The 22,104-nt window shown below is 38.4% G+C and overlaps 1 protein-coding gene across 4 annotated transcripts in view; it reads left to right on the top strand.

Moving 5' to 3' along the window:
• Positions 1-21,642, top strand: part of DDX11 (DEAD/H-box helicase 11) — a 76,805-nt gene extending 55,163 nt beyond the window's left edge. Inside the window, exons 27-28 of one of the 4 annotated variants that reach the window (XM_069094376.1) lie at positions 17,517-17,549; positions 17,605-21,642. In XM_069094376.1, the coding sequence (XP_068950477.1) occupies positions 17,517-17,525 (9 nt within the window). In that variant the 3' untranslated portion in view covers positions 17,526-17,549; positions 17,605-21,642. Of the gene's footprint in view, positions 1-17,513 lie in introns of all 4 variants that reach the window. The other 3 variants (XM_069094374.1, XM_069094375.1, XM_069094373.1) reach the window with 3 other exon arrangements.
• Positions 21,643-22,104: the final 462 nt, after the last annotated feature.

Here is a 22,104-nt window from a genome sequence, read left to right as displayed (position 1 = left end):
ACGGAGTTGGCAAATGTTTGAGGTCATTGTTACTGGGTTACAGAGTACGTGGTGGGGGCAGGGTAGTGGGGGAGCAAAGTATAAGAGGAGTGGAAAGGTAGGAAGAGACCGGGTTATAAGAGGTGTAACGGGATTTATGATTCTCGTGTTAATGATGTGTGCAGTGAATATTCTAATAATTTAGATTTCTCAGAGCTCCCATTTCCCTGGCAGGTTCTGTCTTGAGCGTTAGAAACTCACAATGCAACTTAAAGCTATCAATCGACCATGACAGTTCTCACATTGGTATGCTCCTATACCTTAAGTGAACCGAATCCTATTCCTGTCACAGAACTCTGGCTCTGAACCCCACCAAGAAATCAGGACCCCCAACATTTGAAACAAGAATTGTTCCCACAGGACTGGAGAACACCTGTATTGTCCTGCATTTGTGGGTTTGCCATGAGAAGCTGCTCAAGACCTAGAAATGATTGTGTTGTAATACTCCTTCCCTCTCCTCCCCACTTGTGATTTATGTATAAAAACTTTGCCTGTATTCCAATATGAGGAGCTTGTCTCCTGCCATCTCTTTGAGGGATGCATGATTGCTGGCATGCCTGTCTCTGACCTGCTCTGTTTTGCCTCCTGCCATTCCCAGGTTACAGACTGGTACAGTAAAATTCTGTGAACATAGGCTTTAAAAACCAAACAAGATTTCATGTTTGATCCTGGGGAGGTGGGGGTGGGGATTTGAAGTAAGAGGATCTAAGTTTGAATCTTGATTCTATTACTACCTCTATGACCTTGGGCAAATCACTTAATCTTTGTAGGTTTCATTTTCATCAAAAATTTGTATAAAACACCATTATAAAATAAGATGATTGGACTAGATCTTGAAGCCCCCCCCAGCTCTAAATCCTATTATCCTATTAAAAAAAGCACTAGATCTCTAAGCACAAAGCACTTCAAGAACTTCTCTTGGCCCCAAGCCTTAGATACACATCATACAATATACATTCTTGGGGCTGTTCCTTTCCTAGCTATTAGGGCCTATATCATCATTATCAAAACCCACTTTTCAAAGCATTAATCTACAAGTAGGTAAAAACCTTCTTCCTGGAACTTCACATATTTTTCTTTGCAGTTCTCTAATAAATGCCAGTTATTGTTATTGGTGATAGTGGTGGTATGAAATTATGGACTATTATATATGTGTAGATTAGTGCATTGACCTGCAGTACCCTTTTCCCTACTTTTCCCTCTTCTGCCAGAATGGCATCTAGAATACCTAAATCCCATTTGTATGGAAGCCAGGAAAGCAGGGCAGTGGGATTAATCTCTAGAATGGATTAACTCAGGCTCTATTTGCTCTTAAGCAACAATGCCCTGGGAAGAAGGAAAGCTATAGGAACAGACAGATAGTATCAGGGTGGTAGACAAGGACAGAGGAGTTGCTGAAAACAGGAAAAAGACTGGAGCATAGAGTATAGGAAAGGTGGGGTGAGGATGTTATGGAGAACCTGGGGATTATAGGGGGTGGGGCTTGCTCACAGAAGGGGACTGTAATGGGAATGCAAATTTGGAAGATCTTCCCTGCCCCTAGGCTAAAATGTACCTGAAGCCTGGGGAGGGAGGCTTGTTTTTCAGTAGATACTTCTTGATTGGCCAGTGAGTCAATAAGGTTGTTACATTCTCTGAGCCAGGAGAAGGCTATATAAGCCCTGATGTGTAGCTTTGTTTTTGGGACTCACTTTGAGAAATGTTCTGTGATTTGATCTGAATTCTGGGAAGCCGTTGTTGAGAGTCCCCCGGCTTTGAAAAACCCAGAATGTGGAAACCCAGATGTTGACTGGGTATGGATGTAATGGTTGGACAGTTTGGAAATCTGTCTACTTGATGTTTCTGTCTTGATAATTCTGTCTGTATGTTCTGAAGTTCGGGGTGCTGATCTTTTTCCCCTGAACTAGGTAAATGATATACATCTGACTGATTAAAGTAAGCTTGTTAACCCATTTTGAGTTGCTTTCCTTTAACAAAGCAGATCCAAGAACCTGTGGTAGCTGCAAACCCTGAGGACGCTTGGGGTGCTTGCTGCTACAGGGACACAGAAGAGTAGTCGGTCAAATTTATGTAGTACTTTACAGTTTATATATAGAGTGCTTTCTTCACAGCAACCCAGTAAGAGAGGTAATGCAAATGCTTTTATTCCTATTTTGCAGATGAAGGAACATGCTCAGAGAGAATGTGACAATGTCACTCAGCTAGTAAATTTGAAGCCAAGAATTTACTAATTCTTCTGGCCCCAAATACAGTTCTATTCCCAACACTTTATCCTATGAAGGTAGAAATTTTCCATTTCCCTGCTCATTTAATGCTGAAATCAGGACATGTAGATTTTTTCATTAGATATTTGTTTCTAATCATTAGAGGGACACAAACAAGGGCATATTATGAAGTCATCGCAGTCTTAAAAACTGGTCTTCTGTAGTGAAATAGGCTTTATTCTTAATTCCCTAGTGTGTTATAGTGTAAAAAATGCTAGATTTAACACCTAAAATCATCTCTCCCTGATATTCTTTTCATTCTGTGCTGTCTTCCTCAATTTTGACTCTCATGGGTTTAATTATTTTCTTTATACACATGACTATGCAGATGATTCTCATATTTATTTATTCATCCGAACTCTGGTCCCTCATTGACAACATCTCTAATTGGATGTCCCATTGGCATTTCAAACTTATGTCCAAAACAGAATTTATCTTCTTTCTCGCTAAATCTTTCCCTCCTCCAAACTTCTTTTATTTCTGTTAAGGAAGTTTCTTAGCCATCCAGTTTTTTAAGCTTGAAATGCTCCTTGACTCTTCCCTCTCCTTTACCCACACATTTAACCAGTTGCCAAATATTGTGGATTCTACCTCCATAATATATCTTGCATCCAGCACTTTCTCTACACTCATTTGGCCACCACGAGAACCTCATCACTTCTCACCTAGACTATTGTAATATCCTCTTAATTGGTCTCCATACTTCTGGTTTCTTACCTCTCCAATTCGTACTCCATGTTGTTGCCAAAACAATCTTTCTAAAGCACAGCTCTGACTATGTCAACTGCCCTGCCCAAAAGCCTTCAGTGGCTTTCTGCTGACTCTGTGATAAAATACAAACTGTTTAGCTTAGGGTTTAATTATCTCCACAATCTGGTTACAACCTACCTTTCCAGCCATATCTCGAATTTTCTGTTTTTTTAACCTCTACATTTTAACCAGTTACTAGCTGTTCGCCAACCTTGATGTAACACTACTTCTGGAGTACTCCAACATTCTGCACTCACACTCTGGATCTCCAGAGGGGTGATTACCCTAAAGTAACTTCACCCTATGGGTAATTGCTTCTTCTACTGTAGCACAGAAGCCCCCACTAATTTGCTTCATATTAATAATCAGTAATTTAATTAGCTCTTTAGCAAAAGCATTTACTTTAGAGTTGTTTTATAGGAAGGACAGAGGGTACAAAAACTTCCCCTCATAAACCTAGCATTCCCCCTTTCTCCCTTTGGAAGAATGGGCTTAGAGTACATCATTAGTAAAGCATGTGTGTAGGACTCACATGTAGCAAATCATCACTCCCAACTTAGTTCTTTCTCTTTGTAGAGTTCTCATGCAGCTCTCCTCAGGTGTAGCACCTCAACGAGGAAGGATGCTCTGCTAATCTCCCAGGGTTTGCTCCTTTTTTGAGTCAATATCTTTTAAAATTTCAATATTCTTCTCTACTGCAATGGGTCACTCTCCTTGACATTGTCTCCTCCTTCCTTGTGTTTGTGTCTGCCCTAAAGTGTGTTTCTATTCCCTGATTGATGCATTGACTCCAACTGGTCCAGTAACTCTGATGGCCTGAAAGATGGAGAGAGAGGGCAGGTAGTAGGAAGGAGAGAAAACCCCCTTTATGTAGGGCTCCCTAACAGGCTTCTGAGTCTGGACTTGTCTCAACTCTTGAACTAGAACTATTAAATTCATGGAGCTATTTAAAGCCCCCCCTCCCCCAAGTATGGCTAGCTTATTCAGCAGATCTCACTTTCTTCTTTGCCCCAATCAAGGAGGTTGAAACTTCATAAAAATATCATAGGGAAGAGATTCATCTTGTTTACAATTAAAACTTCATTATGTGTGACTGCACTCTTTGATTACATCAGCTGAGCTGGGGAAGGGGATCAATCTCCTTTCTTTTTACATTGATATTCCATCTTCTACTTCTGTATTTTTATATGACTCATTCTGCATATCTGTAATGTACTCTCTCTTCATCTCCACCTCTCAAAATCATTATCTCTTTTCAAAGTTCAGCTCAGGTATCACCTTCTCCATGAAACTTTCCTTAATTTCTCATTGGTTAATGTTCTCTTTTTTTTTTTTTAAAGCAATTGGGGTTAAGTAACTTGCTCAAGGTTACATGGCCAGTTATTTCTGGGTGGGTGCTAAGTATCTGAGCCCGGATTCAATCCCAGGTCTCCTGACTCTGGGGCCAGCACTCTTACTGTACCACCTGGCCACCCCTATTCTATTCTTTTTCTGAGAGGCGTTATGGGATGGTATTTAGTGTGCTTGACTTGGAGACCTGAGTTCAAATTTTCCCTTCAACGTTTACTAGCTTATATGATCCTGGGCCAATCTCTTAACTTCTCTGAGACTCAGTTTCCTCAGCTGGACAATAGAGGTAAAACTATACTATAGTTCTTACTTCATAAGGTTGTTGTGAAGCTTAATGAAATAAAGTTTGCAAAGCACTTTGTAAACTTTAAAGCCATGCAAGCTATTATTCTTCTGCTCAAATGACTTTGTATTCATCTCTGTATATGTAATATCCCTTTCTCCCAATGGAATGCAAGTTTATTGAGGTCAGGTGCTATTTAAATTTTTAAAGTTCCCAGTGCCAAGCAAAGTGTCATTAAACAGTGTGTTTATTGAATTGCAGAAGTTTTCATTAAATGGCAAGATATATTTTAGAACCTTTCAGTGTTCTAGGAGATATGGCATTTAGAAAGACCCCAGCTCACAAAGATATTCCAGGTTTAAGGGTCCCAAATCCACTAATAGCTCATGACTCCTACTGATAAATTTACCTTGAACATGAAGTGGTTATCATTATTTCAAAGCAAAGGCATTCAATAAAATGGCATATTAAAAATAGTAAAGCATTTCCCCTATAAATTATTAAACGTTGTTCCACAAATACATGTACCATCGCTTAAAAGAATGAACACATACAGGAAACACACATGGAATAACACACTCATAGGGAACGTATATGGCCAGGGAGTATGTATAGAGGAACAACTTATACCTCTGATGTTGCAAGGCTACTGAGAATTTCTAGAAATGCTATGTCAGTGATCCCACTGGTAGATTCTACCATAATGTAGTCAACACTGGATGCTTCTTCTCTGGAAACAAACTCCACCAGATGCTTCCTAATTGGACACTGCTATGTTGGTCATGTAGTTGTTGCTAGACAAAACTAGGCAAAGCTCTGGCTATGAACTTCTTTCTGATTCTAGCTTTTGCCTTCATTTAAAGTCTTTGGCTATCTCTCCTTTATGAGAAGCATGAGCTCTCTGCTTTGTTCTTGTAGTTCAGAAGCCAGAGACTTTTAAAATAGCATTTTACAGTGAGATATTTCACATTGCCTTCTATTTTTTTCATTTGTTTGGATCTGTTTAATAGTATCTTGATTTCTCATAAAGTCACTAGCTTCCATTTGCTCCATTATAATTCTGAAGGAATTATTCTCTTCAATGAGCTTTTGAAATTTTTTTTCCATCTGGCAAATTTGGCTTTTTAAAGCATTCTTCTCCTCATTGGCTTTTTGGACCTCTTTTGCCATTTGAGTCAATCTATTTTTTAAGGTATTATTTTCTTCAGTAAGATTGTTGACTCTCTTTTCATGATTTTCTTGCATCATTCTCATTCCTCCTCCCAATTTTTCCTCCACTTCTCTTACTTGATTTTCAAAATCCTTCTTGAGCTCCTCTATGGCCTGTAACCAATTCATATTTTTCTTGGAAGCTTTTGGTACAGGAGTTCTGACTTTGTTGTCTTCTTCCTGTTTCATGCTTTCATCCTTTTTGTCTCCAAAATAGGAATCTAAGGTTTGATTGCTGTGCTTGCTTTACTTCCTTTGCTTGATCATATTGCCAGTCAATTACTTGACTTTTGAGCTTTTTGACACAGTAGAACTCTGCTTCCAGAGAGGAGAACTTTGTTCCAAATTGCTGGGGTTTTCGCAGCTGCCAGAGCTATTAGTTGGCTTCCCTCTCTGAAGCCTCCACCATCTCTGGCACCTGGTCACACACCCCAGGACCTCCACCCTAGACAGCAATCGAGATCCAAGCAGGTTAAAGCAAGAGCAATTACCCCTCAGAATAGTTGCTTGGTCCCCCTACAATCTGCAGGCCAGGAGCTCTGAAGCAGCCATGAGCAGTGGCTGTATGGCTATGGTGCCTCAGCCACTTCTCCCTCTAGGGGCAAAGGCTGAACAGCACTCCTGGACCCCCTGTTCCCAAAGTCTACACTGACCTCTCATTCTGTCTTTGGCATCTATGGGTTGATAAGTCTGGAAACCGCCACAGCTGCTGGTGATCTGCTCTTCCAACCACCACAGCTGCTGATGATCTGCTCTTCCGAAGTCTCTTCAGCTGTGGCTGGTGGGGGGCACCCTGAGGCTAAAACCATGGGCTCATGTGGGGCTGGTCTCTGCTCCCAGTGTGCTGCGATGGACCCTTCCTGTACACCTGCTGGGGCATCTTCAGCGGGAGATTTGTTTCTCTCTGTCACTTTGTGGGTTCTGTAGCTCTAAAGTTTGTTTACAGTCATAGTTTATAGGTATTTGAGGTGGTTATGGGGGGAGCACATGGAGTTTTCCTGCTTCTAAGCCACCATCTTGGCTCTGCCTTAAAATAGTTTTTTAAAGAAAAGTGGCCGCCCTTGCCTCAGCCAGCAGTCTTTCCTAAGGGGATAGGGAAAAACCTTCCTAACTTTCTTTATGGCTTGCTAGATCACCCCTACTGGTAATCTTGGCACAAAGTTCTCCATGGCTTTAACTCATAGTCAGTGGGAATTACCCCCAGTACCAGAAACTGAGGACGAACAATACAGAGTAGAAACAAACACTCCCATACCCATTTCTTAAAGCTAGGGTAAAAGAGGGAGAACTGAGAGAAGTTCAGCTGAAAAGATGGCAGAAAGACAGTGACCAGTTTGTTCTCACCAGTTTTAAAGATGCAGATAGTCAGTCAAGGAGGCAACCTGCACTCACATGATAGAGGATGTAGGCAATTCCATGTTGGGCAAACCAAACATGCTCATGTGTATGTGTGTACGTGTATGTATATGTGTATGTATGCATGTGTGTTATATACACATATGATATATAGACACATATCTGTGTATACATATATGGTTGGTCCTTATCATTTGCAGATTCCATATTTGGGAATTCTCCTACTCACTAAAACCCCAGATCAATACTCAGATTCTCAGACATACACAATGCAGCAAAAAATTTGAGTCATTCAATATGCACAATCTTAGTTGAGGTCAAACAAGGTATCTTTTTGTCTTAGCTCTCATACTGTAAACAAGCATCCTTTTTGTTCACATTTTTGTACGTATTATCAATATAGTACAACCAGAAAAAGGAAGAGGAAATTCACTGATCTGTATGTGAGGCCACTCTGAAAAATGCTAAAGCAAATTTTGTGACCAGAGGCTTGAAGTAACCTAACCATGCAGGAGCAATGGTTCAGTATTAGTTAATTCAGTATTCACAGTAACTTTATAGAGCATAACTACAGTGAATGATGGGAACTGACTGTATATACCCACATATATATCATATATAATAGCATTCTTAGATTTTTTGGGGGAAAGTTATGGGCTCCAGCATGAAAGTGGACACTTTGGCCCCAGTCCCTGGAATATCTAATTCCAGCCAGTCTTTTTAAATTTCTGCATTTGTGATCAAATTGAGCCTATTCAGAGAATTAGTGGAGTGAGCAATAACTGAACATCTTGACTATCTATGTGTCTTTAGGCAGATGCTTAGAGGAAGAAAAGAGAGAATTAGAAAAGAGGACAAGGGGTCACAGCTTCGTGGTGAGGTCAGGGTGGAGCAGGAGAGGTTCTACTTTGGACATCTTTTGGTGGAAGAAACTCATCATAAGGGTTGAAGTGCTTTCACTGCATGAGTGGGACATGGAATATAGACACAATCTACTTCCACAACATTCTTAGAGTTGTTCAAAAAGTTAACTCTAGAGAAGGACCTCAAGAGACTTTAAAGATACGTCACCAATGGGATTATCAGAGTTCTTTCATTGTCATGTATTACCTGTATGATGATACAGGGTAAGATTGCATACTCATGGTATTAGGAAAGATGTTGAAAGATCCCAGGTAGACTACTGAAGATATTAAGCTGACTAGAGGCTGCAATTAAAGCTGTCAATTCACTAAATGCTCATTCTGCTCAGCCTCTATCAAGTTCATAGTATAGCCATAGGCACATGGTATAGCCACCTCTTGCTCAACCAAACCTTCCTGGACACTAACAGAGTGTGTATGTGGGTCTCAGGGATGGACCATGTGGTTAAAGTTCAAGCTCTTAAGGTTCTAGGGGCAACCCTATTTTGGTGGTATATTTTCTCACTACTCTCACTACTCTGAATCATGAGCCCCTACAGATGTGTTTCTACAAAAGTCAGTCACTATAACACTATTAAGTCTTAAACATAGAACACTTAATGATAAGACAAAAGCATACTATCATAATATAATAATCATATTATTATAGTTACCAATTATGCAGTAAATAAAGTAACAATGAATACTTTATAGTCCACACTTTCCCACCATTAGGAGTATCCACTGGAAAAAATGGACATACAAAGAAAAAATAGTAAAGAAGCACATGAATGAATAAAATCTATGCACTTGACACAACTCAGAACTCTGGACTAATCAAAACTCAGGAATAATCTGCATCACATAAAGCCACTGCTTTTCTAACTGCTTCCCTTCTGTTCCTCACCATTTTCTTACTAGTTAAACCTACTTTTCTTCTACTTTCAAAATGATGAAACAATAACAAACTCTTTTAATTCATAATCTCCCTTGTCACTGAGATAGTGACAAGCTGTTCTCTGAAGTCAGAGAAATACAAAACTCATTGCATACAAGCCTAGCCAGCTCTTTACTCAACAGGATTCTGCATCATCCAATCAGCTCTCAACAATTTGTTACAGCAAAATTTAGCTCACAGCAACATAGAGCCTACAGCACCTCTCTTCACTATCTGCTTTTCCCTTTCAAACCAGGGGGAGCAGAAAAGAGCTCTGAAGCACTTCCGAGAAGTTTCCTCTTTCTCATACTGCAGATGGTGCTAAAGGGCAATAGCTGAGACTTCAGCAGAGTTCAGCTCTCTTCCAGTTGTCAAGCTCCCATTCTTTTCTTCAGCCAATACACAAAGAAATGCTTCTATTCCAATCACAGGCTGCCAAGTACAGCTGCTAAAGCTGATCTGTCAGCTTATCTGTATCTGACAGTCCTTATTTAATTTTCCATAGTCTACAAAATATTATTTAACTTTGTGAATTTTAACCTGTCAAGCTCTAAAAACAATGTCATGCAAATCAGTCAAGGGATCAAAATGTTCTGCACCCCCAGTCATTCCTCTTCCCTCAAATAAGTCTTCTCAGTTCTCTTTACGGTCCTCCTCATGAACTGTGTTTAGGAAAGTTATTCCTTTACACATGGATTCTTGTGAATCTTTCATGCACAAAAGGTTTTTTTTTTCCCCATATTTCTTCCAGTCACCAAACTGTTCACATATGAAAGGGTAATACTTTCCATCTTTCATAATTTGATTTAATCTGATTTCTTTATACAACAGTGCCCCTTTCAACAACCCAACTATTCACATTATCTTAGAAGACAGAAGCCTTCTCCCTTATGGCTCTCAGAACTTCTGTCTTCTCACTTAGCCACAGCCACATCTCTGTTCATGAGCTAGTGACCCAGAGAAAGTAACAAAAGAGAAGATACAAAGCAGTTTTGGTAAGACAGGTAAGCATGGTAAGCAGGAAAAGATGTTTATTAAAACAAAGGCTACTTAAATTATTTCAAAGGAAAGAAGTGGTATCCTTGTTAGTACAGCCATTTACACTAGACCAAAGAAAAGAATAACTTCTTTATCAGTCAATAAGTATGTGTTGGGGCGGCTAGGTGGTGCAGTGAATAGAGCACTGGCCCTGGAGTCAGGAGGACCTGAGTTCAAATCCAGCCTCAGACACTTAACACAAAAACTAGCCGTGTGACCTTGGGCAAGTCACTTAACCCCAATTGCCCTCCAAAAAGCAAAAAAAAAGTATGTGTTAAGGGCTCATTATGTGCTTTATCAGATATGATAAAGAGATGGTTTCAACTTACTTGAGCTATTATGGTTCTCTGCTTTTCTTTTATAATCATAAAACAGTTAGGGGGAAGGAAGGGAAAGACATTTTGTTGAGATCACATAGCGAAAAAATGGCAAATATAGAACAAAATCATATATCTACTTTTACCAGATCACTTTTAGCTCTTAAAATTCCCTTTTAACACTTTGTAACCAAAAACAAAAAAAAAAAAACCCAAAACCAAAAAACAAGGGGCAGCTAGGTGGTGCAGGGAATAGAGTGCCAGTTCTGGAGTCAGGAGGACCTGAGTTCAAATTTGACCTCAGACACTTGACACATTTACTAGCTATGTGACCTTGGGCAAGTCACTTAACCCCAATTGCTTTGCCTTCTTCCCTTCACAAAAAAAACAAACAAACAAACCAAAAAACAAAACACTTTGTATGATCAGACCAGGTTTCTCTCTTCTTTTGCAACTTAGGTTTGGCTAGTTTTTCCCTGAAAGGCACCACATCTATTCCCAGGTCTCAATTGGCCCAGAGGCCAAAGCTTAACCTGTACCTACCTTGATGTAGCTTCTTTGAGGCCTGGTATCCTCTAGGTGTATTAATGTGTTGATCCTAGTCACCTAAGGGCACAAAATGTCCCATTCACATGGAGTCAGGGCCCTTTAGACTTCGTGGATGTTGCTGTACCACACAACTCACCATACCTCATCTGCTGAGAGTCTTGGTGGCTGTCTGAACGCCAATACTGTGTTTGAAGGTGACGCTCTCCCATCCAGAAACTGCAGAGGCAAGATTTCCCCTGTTCCCAGCTATCCAAGTCTGCGATGCCCAGATCACCTCATGGCTGCAGCAGGTGCCCTTAGGTAGGGTCTGCCCTACTTGACAATGATTGATGGGGAAGAACATCATACTCCTCTTTTTCTGTCTGTGAATATAGTGAGTCACTCAGGATGAATAGGTATTTACAAGTTGTGATCTGCACTGAAGATCTCATTACTCTATCATTTTCAAACCTGATCCTCTTCCAAACCTTCCTATTTCTGTTGAGAATGCTACCTTCCTGCCCATCACCAAAATTTACAACTTCGGTTTCTTCCTGAAGACATTCTCCCTCCCTAACCCCATGTATTCAATAAGTTAACATGCTTTTTCTATTCTATTTCCACAACATCTCTTGCACCCATATCCTTCTCTCCACTCACACAGCAACCGCTTTAGCGATCATCCCATCTTGCTGAAACTATTGCAATAGCCTCCTAATTATTCTCCCTTTCTCAGGTCTCTCTCCACTCCAATCTATCATAGCTGCTCAATTTATATTCCTAAAGTGTAAACCTGCCCATGTTGCTTCTCTACTCAATAAACTACAGTGGATTTGTATTGACTCTGGGATCAAATGTTATTTCTTTCTTATCTCACCCTTTTCTATTTTTAATGAAAATGTTATACATAATTATTAGTACAGCAATATACTTGTATGATTTATAATTATGTGTCCATGTATTTAGACATATATTTTATAAACAGGGAGCCATGACTGTAAAGGCGGCCAGGGGTGCTGCCCTTTGTAGCAGTGCCAGGCCTAGAGTCAGGAAGACCTGAGTTCAAATACGACTTCAGATACTAACTGTGTGACCCTGGGCAAGTTGCTTAACTCTGCCTCATTTATATAGTCATCTATATAATGAGCTAGAGAAGGAAATGACAAACCACTCCAATATTTTTGCCAAGAAAACCCCAAATGGGGTCACGACGAGTTGAGCATGACTGAAACAAGTAACCAATGACAACATGGCCATAAAAGTTCATATACCATTGGGCTAATGGATGTAAACTGAATCTAAGATGAGATTCAGGAAGGTTAAATGTAAAGCCTTGCATTTTGTGTTTTTTTTTTAAAGCTTTACACTTGGGTTAAAAAAATCAACTTCACAAGTACAAGATGGGGTAGACAGAGAGAGCAGGTTGTCTGAAAAAAAAATCTGGAGGTTTTATTGGACTGCAAATTCAATGAGTCATCAGGGTGATATGGTAGCCAAAAAAAACAATGCAATCTGGGACTGCATCAAGAGAGACACAGCTTCCAGATATAAGGAGGTGACAGTCCCTCTATACTCTCCCCTGGTCAGACTATATCTGACATACTCTATTTAGTTGTGAAATGCCAGGGAGGGGAAGAGACTTGAATCTAGGTCATATGAGGATGAGTTAAAGGAACTAGGGATCTTTAACCTGGAGGGGAAAAAAGATTGGGGGTGGGGTGGGAACGGACATAATGCCTGGGTACAAGCATCTGAAGAGCTATCACGGGGAAGAGTGATTAAATTCATTCTCTTTGACCCCAAAAGGCAGATCTAGGAGCAACAGGTGGAAGTTGCAAGGAGAATAATTTAAGTTTTAATTTAAGCAAAAAAAATCTACTTAAAAATTAGAGGTATCTACTAGAATGGGCTGCCTAAAGAAGTCATGGGTTTTTAGTCATTAAGGTTGAATTCAAGGGGAAGCTGGATGACCTTCTGTTGTAGTAGAGATTTCTTTTTCCATTCTGATTATTGTCAGATATTCTAACTCTAAACTATGAATCTGAACACTGATCCTATGATACCTGTCATGTTCCGACTCCAGCCCAAATAACACATAAATATAAAACAAAAATATAAGTGATTATAATAAGGAAGGAAAAGGGAGTGGCTTTCTAGTAATATTGATGCAGATGCATAGGAGATTCAGCCACCAATTTAGATTGGTTGGGGATAAATGCTAAGGACAATGAAAAGATCACACCAGAACATTAGGAAAGGATTGATACATGGAGGGGAGAGGATGACAATAACAGGCGATGAAGAGAAGTAAGAGCTAGTTAAACTAGTTCTTGTAGCCTAGATCAGGACTTCTTAAGCATTTTCTACTCATGACCCCTTTTCACCTGAAATTTTTACACAATCCCAGTTATATAGGTATATAAAATAGGTACACAAATAAAACATTTGCTTATAATAAATCATAAAGAAATTTCTTTTAAGACAATTCTTTGGTATAAATATAATTTTACCATTTATTAAAGATGAAAGCAAATGTGCATACTAACGAGATGGACATGCATATTTATTTTTACTTACAGAATTAAATCTTGGCAGAATATTTGATACTGTAGGACATATACCATCTTCAACATTTTTCAGAGTTGATCAATATTTTGATTTTATAATCATTAATGCTGAGAATGTCCCTTCACATAAATATGTAGTACAAAATGGAAGAAGTATGTTTAGGGCCATTTCAGAAATTGTTGGACATTCTGTCCTAACATCAAGCCAAAATTCATTTAATGACTTTTTAGGAAACTCAAGTTTTGAACCTGTGTCTCTTGATAACTGAGCAAATTCTTTTTTTTTGGAAGGGGGAAGGCAAGGCAGTTGGGGTTAAATGACTTGCCCAAGGTCACACAGCTAGTAAGTGTGTCAAGTACCTGAGGTTGGATTTGAACTCAGGTCCTCCTGACTCCAGGGCTGGTGCTCTATTCACTACATCACCTAGCTGCCCCTTTTCCTGAACTTTTAATAGCAGATGACTTATTTCAATTGAATATGGTTTATGAACCCAACTTAGTTTTTTAGAATAAAAATTTGAAGGGAAGTATTTCTGAAACTCTGTCTCCAGGCACTTAAGATGGTCAATTATAAGTCTTACAATTAAATCTTTGGGAAGGCTATTTTCAATTATAAAATCATCTATAGCTATAAACATTTCTAAGGAACCATTTCCTACCCTATTCTTCCATATGTTAACATTTTTAGTAAAACTTTCAATTTTATCTTTTAACCTAAATATGTTAACAATTTTTTCCTTAAAGTGACATGTTTAAATCATTGGGTTTTTGGAAAATAACTGACAAATAACAGAGTTTTGAAAGCCATAAGTCATTATGGAAAAAAATGAACAAAATAAGATTCCTGCTCAATCAAAAATATAACAGCTTCCTTTCAATTTTAATAATCTTTTTCAACTTCACCCTCTTGAGAGCCACCTTACCTTTGCATGTAGTAATAAGATTTTGTAATCGGAGTCTATGCCTTTCCAAAGGCTTGAAAACAAATGACTGTTAAAGGCTCAGCTTTTAATGACATTAATGATTTTGATAGTATTGCAAAGCACAACATTTAACTCTGTTGATATTTTTTTAGTATGAGTGCAGTGAATAAAAGTGATATGTTTGTTGCTACCAGCTTTAACTTTTGCTACAAATCTAACATTCTCACCCATCATTGTTTCAGCATTGTACAGATATAGACTCCAGCATAATTTTTCTACTGTAAACCTTCATTTGTGAAAAACTGATTGGCTTTAAGATATGATTTTCCCCCCTTGTGTGCCATTCCAAAAAAGGACAAAACAATAATTCCTCCTGTATGCTTCTTTCATAAACATCTTACATAAAGGAACAACTGTATCATGTTAGAAATATCAGTTGTTTCATCTAACCGAATTGCAAACTTGGGCTGCCCTTAAGCCTGGTAATAAGCTGCTGGAATTGATCAATACTAATTTCAGAAGTTCTTTTGAAAATAGTATTATTCAATAAAGAAATTTTATGAGAATTTTATCCCCCATACATATTATATCCCTGTACTTTTCCCCATGAACTATTTCTGACATTTTAATAGCAGGAGGCAACACAAGATATTCTGCTATCTGCAGAGCTTTTTAGTTTTTGCAATTAAATAAGAATTTTTATAAGATGCAAGTAAATACCTTTCATTGACAGTAACAAATTTCTCAAAATGTTGTTTTTCTTTATTTAAATATTTTAAAAGTCATTCAAAACATTCCTTTGGTTTATTGCAGTACATTGCATACTTGATATTAAGATGTTGTTTTAGTTTGGTTGGTTTCGTGCTCTCCACAATCAAAACTTCATCACAGATTAAGCAAAGAGGTTTCCCCACACCATTTATCACTATCAGAAATAAACCCATATTGAAAAAATAATTCGACATATTTTTTTTTGTCAATTTAAGTGTACTACAACCTGGTGGTGAAGTGTGGTAACATTGTCATCAGTATTTTTACCTCTTCTGTCTAAATTTAGACACTTATCCATAACCAAAAATTGTTTTTGTCCTAAAATATAAATAAATATTGCTGTTTCTCAAATAAATACAAGCTTTAGCTTATGAAATTACATTTGTTTGTGCTTAATTAAAAATTGATGTTTACACTTACATACATATACAGAGGTTATGATGCAGAAATATTATTAAAGGGCTTTTGTCTTTACTTGCTGAAATTAAATACTTATGTTTTTATAAAAGAAGGAGATATCAGCAATTTTTAAAATCAAACATTCTAACAAGATCCAAAGATAATACTATTTTGATACTTACAGGCTGAGGAATGATGGTAGGAAAATATAAATGGTCTTTTTTTTTTGCTTTTTGGAGGGGGAAGACAGATTAAGTGACTTGCCCAAGGTCACATGGCTAGTTAAGTGTTAAGTGTCTGAGCCAGATTTGAACTCAGGTCCTCCTGACTCCAGGGCCGGTGCTCTGTTCACTGAGCCACCTAGCTGCCCCCAAAATTTTCCATAATTAAACTATTATGTTTCTGTAAGAACAGAAAACTTTGTATGTACAGTAAAAACACTGTAATCCATAACATATAATAGTCTCACATCTGAGCCAAGGTGTTTTTGCAACATTCATTGGCGTTGAGTGGTGTCATGGCATGCACAGTGAAAAACTGTATGTTGTATGTTGAGAACTAAGGCTACACTGAAGTCGTGTGATACAACATGGACAAATGCTGCCAGAAACACCTCAGATTCATTACATGTTTGATTCTGAATTAATTTTTGGTTGCTGTGTGTTCAGAAACCTTTTCCTGTTGCCAATTTTTTTGTGATCCCAATTCAGTTAGTGACCCCATATGGAGTTGCAACCCACAGTTTAAGAAGCTTTGGTCTGGATAGACTATATCCCAGAAAAAAAAATAGTGGTAAGATTGGTAAGCTGCTGTCAGTGATGTTGAAACAATAGCAGACTCAGGAAAGGTTCCATAGGGCTGAAGAAAGGCAAATGTTATTCCAGTTTCAAAAAAAAATAGAACAAAGTAATCTTCAAACTATATAAACCAGTAAGTCTGAATTGGAATTGTGGCAAATTTCAGAAATATATTGTTAAAGGGATGGTTTGTGGCAGTTTATAAAGGGAAATGGTGGTCCCTAAAAGTGGCTCGTCAAGAACAAGTCATGCCAGGTGGCTATTTTCCTTTTATTTTTGGAGAAATGGTTGTATGCTTGTATTTCAGCAAAGCATTTAATCAGTCTTTCATGCTATCCTTGTGGAAAAAGATGAGAGATGTGCCCTAAATAATGGTAGTAACTCAAAACTCTATATAACATCTTAGATGATAGTGTGTTTATATAGATTTGGAATTGGTTAAATGATTACAGATAAAGAGTTGTTACTAAGAAATTGTTGTATAGATATCCTAGAAGCTGGAGCTATAGGGATCTTAAAGGTCATGGGGTCCAATTTCATAAATTCACAGGGAAGGAAATTGAGTATTGAGAGTTTATTTTCCTCAGTCACACAGGTGGGAAAGCTAGCATTTGAACCCAAGTTGTCCAGCTCCAAATCTGGTTCTTCCCATTGTGCTACAAGGATGGAGGAATAGTTTAAAATAGAGAATGGGAGGAATATTTGGAAATAAAAGCAAATTATAACTTCTGCCTGAAAGTGGGCATCTGGTCCTAAGTAAACTGAGAAGGTAAAGAAAACAGTGCGGGAGGATAGTCATACATATCTTTAAAAGCAGTAAAATTTAAATCAGAAAGTTTGCCTTATGAAAATTATATTATGTTAAAGATAACTTACCTATTTGGAATTCAGTTATAAGGCATACTCACATAACTAGTACATAGCCAAATACCTATAAACAAGTTGTAAAATGACGATAATATCCATAGTACCTATCACAAAGTGATGTGAGACTCAAAGGAGACAATAAATATAAACTCTAAATTTTGAAGTACTCCATAAATTTCAGTTAATAACATTAGCAATGTTATTATTATGTATTAGCAGAAACAATAATAGTAGAGGAAGAAGATGGAGGAGAAGGAAGAAAAAGGAGGAGGAAGAAGATGAAAAGGAAGAGGAATAAGAGGAGGAGGAAGAGGATGATGATGAAGAAGATGGAAGAAGAAGGAGAAAAGGAGAAGGAGGAAGAGGAAGAGAAGGAGTGTCCTGAACAATTCCATCCTAAGATACATAAAAAGCATCGGAAAAGAACAAACACAAAGAGGGAGAGGCAACCATATGCTCATAGTCACCATAGCCAGGTGGGAGATAGGGAAGTGCCTTTCCCCTGCTCTCTGGTAAGCAGCTCAAAGTAGTTCTACTTCCTTGTTTCCAAAAGGAAAGTCATGAAGGGGCAGTTCACTCCTATTTTGTGTCCACTGAATTCTGGCTCAGCAACTCCTGAATCATCAGTTCTTCAAGATTCAGCATCCAGTTAGAGGACTCTTCATTATCACATGATACAAACCACTGAGTTGTTGACCAGAAGCAGACTCACTCCAAGCTTTCATGTAGCCACTTGTATTTGAATCAGGCAGGGAATATCAGCTCATTCTCCATCAACTGGCTCCTCTTAGGCCAGTCCACTTCTATTCAATAGACAAAAAGGCTTCTCTAAGTAGGAAAATAAATAGCAAAGTCCATGCATTAGAGCGTCCATACTTTTTGCACTAAGTGCCTATTGTCTGCAGGAACAAAGAAGAAAAATAAGACATGGCCCCTCAATCACAGCAACTTCTTGGTAGAGGAGATAAGACAAAAATAACTGTAATGTAGGGAAAGTGAAAAGGATGGGGTTTATCTTGGAAATTCTGACCCATTTAATAAGTTCCCCAATCAATTTGATGAAGTCCCAAGATATGATTGTTTGGAGACACCCAAAAGCCGTCTCTCCATGCATGAACATGCATTGTACTGACTGGGTTTCAGGGACTGGGGTTTACCTTCTGATGAGTAGCTTCCTGAAAATCAGCTACCTCTCTCCTCTCATGCTACCCTGGACAAACACAAACAGTTTGCCATGTGATTCTGCTCTTTTTTCACGTGGGCAGAGTTGCTCCCACATGCTCCTTCCCCCTTTTCCCAGCACACACAATGAAGGTACAAAGGAAGTCTGAAAAAAGAGCACATGACTTGCTTTTATAGACCACATGGGAGGGGAAGATAATTCTCAGTGGAGTCAATCATTAGCATCTAGTCTCTGAAGCCTAATCAGAATCAGTGTCAGGGAGCATACTCACATCCTATGGGGAAATGCCCTTTAGATGTCTCTAAACAAAGGGTCATTCCCTGAAATCTTGTCAATATTGAAAAATACATCTAATTGAGCATAGACTTCCCTGATTGACCACCCTTAGCTGACATGACCCTCATGGTTTGGACCCCAGGATTGTACCTATGTGAGACTGGGGTACTTGGGGGTGCCTGGGCCATAGGCTTTTACATACTGGGGGCTCATCCAGAATTTTTTGGCTTATTTAGGATCCATTCACACTTGATTTCCAATCAATCCCAAGTGCTTGATCTCTTTTGGGTAACTTCTTACATCTTGAAGGCATGTTCATTTTGTTTTTTGAGTAGATCTAGACTGACATGGACCCAGATATCTTGTCTGGAATTGTTATGGATTCCAGGTTCACAAGAATAGGGTTGCCTGGTGACCTAAAAATTCTAAGTATTTTTTTTCTGAAGGGGAGATTGATTGATAGGTTGTTATTATTGCTGCTGCTGCTTTTGCTACTACTACTACTACTACTACTACTACTAATTACTACTATTCCTCCAGATAATTAATTGACTAAATCTTAACTGCTTCTGCCCCTAAAAAGTGGGTCTTCTAAATTAGCATTTTGCATTTCACTTTAGCTCTACCCTATCTAAACAACTCCCTTCACATCCATTTCTCATGGCAAGCCAGGCTAGTAATTAAGCTACTTCTTGTTGGTGATCATTCTTTTCAATCCAACACAAAATTCCACTTGATGTTAGTTACATAGGACTTCTCAAATCCACAGAGTTGCCTACAAGAGTGGACACATCCATCTCACTCTAGATATTTGCTCACTTACGGTCAGGTAAAGACACAATGCAGAAGAGACAGTAAGAACCCAAGGCCCTGGCTCAGCCTGCCTGAATCCACATAAGTGCTTTAGTTGGCAAATGTTTAAAATTTGTTATTTCTTGGAGATTTTGGAAAAGGGCACCATACCTAACTCCCTCACTGGATATCTAAAAAGGGAGAGTTATTTGCTGCAAGGGAAAGTAGAAGAAGGAGAGTGAACTGGAATCTGTTTTTCTTCTTTAAACAGACATAACTCCTCCCTGACACTATTATTGGAGTTAAGGAACGGACAGGGGGATTGATTTGTCATTACAAAGCACCAGATTCTGTCAGTACTGAACCACTGAAGATCAACCAGAATCAGGCAGAGAAACTGTGCATGCTCCAGGGATACAATTCTGATTATAGATAGAAATTACCCATCCTTTAAAAAAAGTTACATTTTTTCCATTATCAAAAATGTATTTTCTTTCCCTTCCACAACTCCCACCACTGAAACATAAAAACAAACCCCTTATAACAGATATGCATAGTTAAGCAAAACTGATTCCCATATTGCTTATGTGTATCCTGAGTCTACCATTTCTTTGTCAGGAGTTGATATAGTTTATCAATGGGTCTTCTGGAATTATAATTAATTAATACTTTTATCAAAGCCCGTAAGTCTCTTAAAATTGTTTGTCTTTACAATGTCGTCATTATATAAATTGTTCTCCTGCTTCTACTCACTTCACTTTGCATCAGTTCATATAAGTCTTCCTAGGTTTTTGTGAAACTGTTCCCTTCATAATTTCTTATGCATAATATTATTCCATTACATTTGTATACCATAATTTATTCAGACATTCCCTAGTTGATTAGTGTATCAGCAATGCCATATTCACAATGCCTATAGAGATTACAAATATGCTGATATAATTATCCATCACATTGCCATATGGGGAAATAAACTAGAAAATTTATTAAGATACCAAAAGACTGAGTCCCAAAACCAGAAAGTGAAAGCCATCAGAGTAGTTATGATATTGGCACAGGTAGATAAAGTAGAAAGCACCCACATTCTCAAGCCTTTAAAACAGAACAGGCTACCTCAGGCAAAGGTCCTCCTCTCCCCACTCACAGCAACCACCCAGCGTCCTGGAAGCACGCTCCTAGCAGCTCCGGCCCCTGGCAGTCCTCAGCAGGAGTCCTAACTCAAAAAAAAAAAAAAAAAAGGCAACCGCCACCAACTGCCAACCGCAGGACCGTTAGCTCGGCTTTTCACTTTCTCTTGCTCTGCTATGTCAGCACGTCCATGGGGCATGGGAGATCTTTAAATCCCATAACCCTTACAATTAGTACTCCCTTAGTTTCCAGTTCTTTGCCACCACAAGAAGAATTACTAAAAATTTTTGTACATAAAGGTTTTTCCCCTCTTTCCTTGATGTCTTTAGGGTATAGGCCTAGCAGTAATATTATCAGGTTAAAGGGTATGAATAGTTTAGTAACTTTTGGGGCACAGTTCCAAATTGCTTTTCTAGAATGGCTGGACCAATTCATAGCACCATCAGCAAAATATAGAGTAATATGCACTTATGTGTCTATTTTCCCCCAGAACCTCTGATATTTGTCATTTTACATTTTTTTAGTCAACTGTTAATCTGATTGACATGAAGTAGAAACTCAGAGTCACTTCAATTGGCACTTTTCTGATTGTTAGTGATTTGGATAATTTTAAAATGACTATTGATGACTTGACTTTCTTCCTCTGAAAACTGCCTTCCATATTCTTTGACTGACTATCAATTGGTAAATGTTGATGAGCAATCTTTTTAATCTTGTCACTTCACTACTCTGTTTCACAAAAGATCCCTTATCTGAGCCAAGCTGATTGGCTAACAGTTTCTGGAATATACTAAGTACATTTCCATATTCATTCTTTTGCTTATGCCTTTAAAATTTTTTTAATTTGTGGGATAAAACATGTCTATAACATAGTATAATAAAAATGATTGTACATGAAACTGCAAATCTATTATGTACAACTTGTTATTCCTTATAAATACATAATAAAGTTATCCTGTAAATTTTTCCTTTTTTTCATTCCCTCTCTCTTTTCCACTTCCTGTAATGCCCCCTCTCCATTATCTGCCATATTTTTTTTCTTCAAGGTCCACTTCAGGCCCCTCTTCTTCAAGTGACTGCTGATCATTTTACCCTTCAGAGATCTTTCTCTTCTCTGGATTTATAGCACTTAGAAATGTATGAGATTTAGAACTAGAAGGAAACTTAGAAGTCACTTATTTCAATACTATCATTTTACAGATGAGGAAATAATGGCTAGCATTTATGTATGTAACACAGTGGAGCTTTTACAAAGAGGAATATATTTACTGTAGAAGATATTATAACAAATATATAAACATATTCTCCCTACATGCCAACATGTAGGAGGCATAATCCTCCTACCCCCTATACCACTTCAATTCCTAAGGAAGGGAAGGATTAGGTTCATAGCTTAGCTTGGTTCCCATAGAGCACAGTCTCAGTCCT

This window comes from Petaurus breviceps, unplaced genomic scaffold (assembly GCF_028583685.1).
Source record: "Petaurus breviceps papuanus isolate PSGF00001 unplaced genomic scaffold, PetGlider_PUasm1.0 216, whole genome shotgun sequence".
Classification (NCBI taxonomy): Eukaryota; Metazoa; Chordata; class Mammalia; order Diprotodontia; family Petauridae; genus Petaurus; species Petaurus breviceps.
This window is presented reverse-complemented; position numbering and strand designations above follow the sequence as displayed.